At 51.9% G+C, this 4,818-nt stretch overlaps 1 protein-coding gene across 1 annotated transcript in view; it reads right to left on the reverse strand.

The window, feature by feature from the left end:
- Window positions 1-1,304: 1,304 nt before the first annotated feature.
- The window catches only part of LOC114632578 (keratin, type II cytoskeletal 79), a 13,838-nt gene continuing 10,324 nt past the window's right edge, over window positions 1,305-4,818 (reverse strand). The window contains exons 6-9 of the mRNA XM_028781118.1: window positions 3,420-3,545; window positions 2,657-2,877; window positions 2,133-2,167; window positions 1,305-1,904 (exon numbers count right to left, since the gene is read on the reverse strand). Coding sequence (XP_028636951.1) covers window positions 1,699-1,904; window positions 2,133-2,167; window positions 2,657-2,877; window positions 3,420-3,545 — 588 coding nt within the window. The 3' untranslated portion in view covers window positions 1,305-1,698. The remainder of the gene's footprint in view (window positions 1,905-2,132; window positions 2,168-2,656; window positions 2,878-3,419; window positions 3,546-4,818) is intronic.

The following is a 4,818-nucleotide window of genomic DNA, read 5'->3' on the forward strand; positions in this document are numbered from 1 at the left end:
TTTTGTTTTGCTCTCTCTCTCTCTCTCTCTCTCTCTCTCTCTCTCTCTCTCTCTCCAGTCTCCCCCTATTGCCAGCAGCCTGTTCTCGATCCTATGAACTAATCATTTAGATGGCCTATTGATTTCTTTTTCTCTGTGGGCAGCATAACCCAGTGACAAGCCTGGACTTTGGGGCAACATTTTTTAGACTCTACATGCAGCTCTGTGTTCCTAAAAGGTTACCTAACCACTCTGTGCTTTGTTTTACCCAAAAGCACTCTGTGCTTTTGTTTTGCTTTGTTGGAAATGGGGCCAACAGTGTTTAAATCACGGGCTGTTGAAGAGACGTGTCAGAGAATCCAAGTGCCTGAGCTCTCACCCCTGAAAGTCTAAAAGTGCTGGTGAAGCCCCTGGAGAAAATGTTCAGGGATGTTGGGGGCTTAGGGGAGTACCGTTTGCCAAGTCAAAGCCCTGTGTCCCCAGACAGGGTTTGCTTCAGAATCTCTGCTTGTACCAGCCTTCCTGAGTCCTCTGGGGAGCACCACTGAGAGCCTAAGTTCTCCTAAGAGTGTTCATCAGCATTCAGGCTGGAAGGGAGGCTCTGACTGAGTTGTAGGCAAGGTGGAATGGTGCAGAAACAGCTGGACCTCAGTCTTGTGCATGTCAGTGAGGAATGGAACACAGGCTTGGGAGGAGATGCTGGGAGTTGAGGAGAGGGTGGGATGTAGGTGACAGGTCACAGGGAGAGTGGAGGGAATTTCAGCAGAAAAGGGACAGGGCTTGAAACCAAAGCCCTAACCACCATGATACCATCTGTCACTACAGGAGATCTGCAAACCAACTCCTAGAAACCTCCATTTTCTAAGTTGGAAACCGGGAGAGCCCTGTGTCCCTGTTGAATCCTGGAGCAAATCAATTGTGTCTATAAAGTGCACAAGCCAGTTAAATGTGCATTCGTATTGGTGACTAGACATGTGTGTGAGGGGGGAGGGGGTTACGGGAAAAATCACCTGAAGTCTGTGCAAAGAATCCTGAGGTCTAGGGAAGGAAAGGGAAGGAAGGGCTCCCTAAGTCACATGCTGTCCATGCCTACTTCCCAGCCCTTCTTTCTACAAAGGAAGAGACTAGGCTTGGAGAAGACCAAGACCTGCCCAAGTTCACACAGCCAACAGCGGCAAAAGGTGAGATCTACCCAAAGTCCGCCTGGTTCTGAAGGCAGCAGTGTAGGAGTCTGCCAACCGCATTAGATCAGCACCCCAGATATGAGTGCTGCCCAGTTGGCACATTCCTGTTCCCCCGGGGGACAGAATGGAGCCACACATAGCTTGCGGTAGTTGCTGTTTATTGAGACACATCACAGGCACAGACAGGGACTTGGACATGAGGTGACAAGGTTGTTCTGGCGAGAGGGTCAGGAGCTGCAACCCCTTCTGCTTCCTCCGGCTTGCCCTGAACTCAGAGCAGATCCGCTGAGGTGAAAAAGTAGAACTGGACATCCTACCCCCTCTAAACGGTCAGGTCACCCCCAAATCAACCAGCTGGTGACCCTAACCTGCCTCCCATTCCACTCCATAACCAAGGAGAAAAACCTGAGTAAATTCGAGCCCTTTCCCAAATGCAAATTATATGTAAATTGTGCACTACAAATACTCAGCCTCTGTGGTCCCGAGAAGCCATGGCCAGCGCGAGGACCAAGGCCCAACCCGCAAAGCCTTGCTGCTAGTATCTCCGACTAGAGGTCTTGACTGTGGTGGTCTTCCGCAGGATGGAGGTTCCTCCAGAGACCTGACCGCCTTTGGCAGCGCCATAGCTCACACTAGCACCGAAGCCGCCCTTGCTGGCCCCGCCAGCCCCGCCCAGAGAGAGGCCGCTCCCGAAGCCAGCCGCGCCGCCTGCGCACACGGAGGTAGAGTTGCCGGTCACCGCTGCAAACAAAGTAAAGGTTCAGGGCCAAAGAACTGTCGAGCCAGGAGTGGGGTAGGGGGAAGCCCAGAAACCCCTGAACAACTAGATAGGGTAAGGTGGCAAACCGCTGGAAGCTCACGCTGCCAAACCCTTTGAGTCTAATAGAAGGGCCCCTTAGGACCTAGACGAGGCATGAGAGGGCCGGGGCAGAAGAGGGGCGGTGTGGGGCATGGATGGTAGATACTTACAGATGCTGATTGCGCTGGGACAATCTCCAGACATCCTAGGAGAAACAAGGGCCCGGAGCAATTAGCAATCTGGAAACCCATATGAAAATCTTCCCTCTCTCCCCTTGCCTTTCCATGTATCCAGCTCAGTGCCAAGGCCTGAGAGCAAGACCCAGAGTCATAAGTAGTAGGAGTATGGGACAATCCAGAACTCAAGGCCTTCCAGCAGAGCCTAAAGGCCGTTCTGCGAGAGGCTTTAAAGCCTCCCCTCTCTCCCTGCTTCCTCTGAGACCACTGACAGGACCTGGTATCCCTAAGGACAGACCCTCCTATCTTTCTCAAAGGAAGGAGTTGAATCTGTCCCAGACAAACAAACCTTGCTGCTGACCCTAGACACCCCAAGGGTTACAGATGGCCAGTCCATCCAGGAAATGAGCAACAGAAACATGGAGAGCTAGGAGAGAAACCCTAGATGGACCACCACCACCACCCTCTGCTCCACAAACAGATCCCAGGTCTCGAAAGGTGTGCAGAGGGGTTGCCACCTGCTCTCTTCGCTCTCCAGGAGCTTGCGGTAGGTGGCGATCTCCATATCCAGTGCCAGCTTGACGCTCACGAGATCCTGGTATTCACGCAGCATCCGGGCCAGGTCCTCCTTAGCCTGGTGCAGGGCTGTGTCTAGATCTCCAAGCTTCTTCTTAGCATCCTTGAGTGCCATCTCACCATTCTGCTCTGATTCTGCAATGGCTGTCTGCAGCTGCTGGCACTGCACCCCAGGAAAATGGTATTGGGAACATTGTCCAGGACAGGACCATCCCATTCACCCCTTTGCTCTCAAGCCGGGAGCCCCACACCCTACCCAAACAATCTGGGAAAAACAGACAATGTAACTGAAAGGGAATTTAATAGAAGCAGTAAGGAAACACAAAAATATAACCTCAATTCTTCCCCCAGATCCGCCCAGGGCTTTGGAAAAAGTAAAAATGAACAATACAATCTTACTGCCAGGCAAAAGCCTTGTTCTATCTATAAAAGAAGTCACAAGGTTTGGTCATACCTACACAGAATCAGCATCCTCTGCCCTCTGCCTACCCCCTACACTGACATCTTGGAGTAGGATGTCATAGTCTTGTCCCTTGGAAAGAGGTCATACCACATGTTCTACCACACATACCGCTGTGTGGCCTGTGGCAAGTCTCTTCCCCTCTCTGAACCCCAGTCGCTTCTCTTGAGAGTTCCTTTCCGAAAGGAAAAGTTTGATCTTGGCGAGCCAGAATTTGAGTTTTCCAGGCTAACCCCATGGCCCACCTGCTTCTTGGCTGCATCCGCCTCGCCCTGCAGTCTCTGAATGGTGCGAGTGAGTTCTGCAATCTCGTTTTTAGTGTCTCGGAGGCTATCCCCGTGTTTCCCAGCTGTCACCTGCAGCTCTTCATACTGGAGGCCAAAAAAACGGAAGGTGTCAATGAATACTGGGAGCGCTGACTGTTGGTCCCAGAGCCTACCCTCTGCTGGAAGTCCCATGAGAACTGAGTGCACCAGGTCCCAGAGCTCTGAGGGCCCCATGGGCCAGGCCTCTCCAGAGGAGGAGGTCCACCCCAAGCCTGCACACCCAAGCTGACCATCTGCTCACTTTGGTCTGGTACCAGGACTCAGCCTCAGCCCGGCTCTTCTGTGCAATCAGCTCATACTGGGCTTTGACCTCAGCGATGATGCTGTTCAGGTCCAGGTTACGGTTGTTATCCATGGACAGTATCACGTTGGTGTCAGACACATTGGTCTGCACTTGGCTCAGCTCCTGTAGAAGTAAGAGCAGCTGCCACCAGAGTCCTGCCCCATGCCTTGGCAGAAGCAAAGGATGCAGAACAGGACCCTTGCATGACCTCAGAGGGACATCCTAAGCTTCCTCAGGATTCACCCTAGAAAGAATCTACCACTGGAAAAAGAACTTTCATCTCCCTGTCACGAGGTGGGCATACATCTTCCCAGTCAATCCTCAGGTCTTCTGCTGAGAGGTCAAGGGAATGAGGAGAGTGTGCCTCCCTGCCCTGTGCCACCCTGGCTCTGTGCTAGCACATTCACTGGTTTCTGTGATTGTCACATCCCCTGGAGACAGGCACTCCCCAGCTAGCCTGAAGGCTACTTCTGTGTCCTCAGGGAAGGTGGCAAGTTCAAGAAACTTCCCTCTCCACCATCTCTTGTGACCCTGACGATAAGGGAGAAGAGAGGATTGGCAGGATTGAAACTCCTATCAGGGTACCGGGTACAAGGGAAAGGGAATGACACAGAAGCCAGACACTGGCAAAGCCCCAGTGGCTTCCGACAGTGTTCTCAAGTCCTCCTTGAAATTCTCTGGTCACTACCTTTTTAAAAGATGCATTAGTGACCAGGAAGGTGATGTAAAGGTAACAGGAAGTTGTGGGTCTGTGATTTGTTTACTGGGTTACAACACTGGCTTCCAGGGGGCTCTCCCTCTGTCATCCCTTGGCTCCCTGAGCTGCTACCAGACTGCCCTTAACTCCAGCTGTCAAGTTACCTTCTATATTCTCACTGTGACCCTAGTGTGTCACACACAACACACATACACATGTGCACACACACATACATACATATATACATATACATGTGCACACACATACTCACAACCCAGGAGAATATGGCAGATAGAGAGACTCTCTCTCTCTCTCTCTCTCTCACACACACACACACA

This window comes from Grammomys surdaster, unplaced genomic scaffold, assembly GCF_004785775.1.
Source record: "Grammomys surdaster isolate TR1022 unplaced genomic scaffold, NIH_TR_1.0 374, whole genome shotgun sequence".
In the NCBI taxonomy this organism is placed as follows: Eukaryota; Metazoa; Chordata; class Mammalia; order Rodentia; family Muridae; genus Grammomys; species Grammomys surdaster.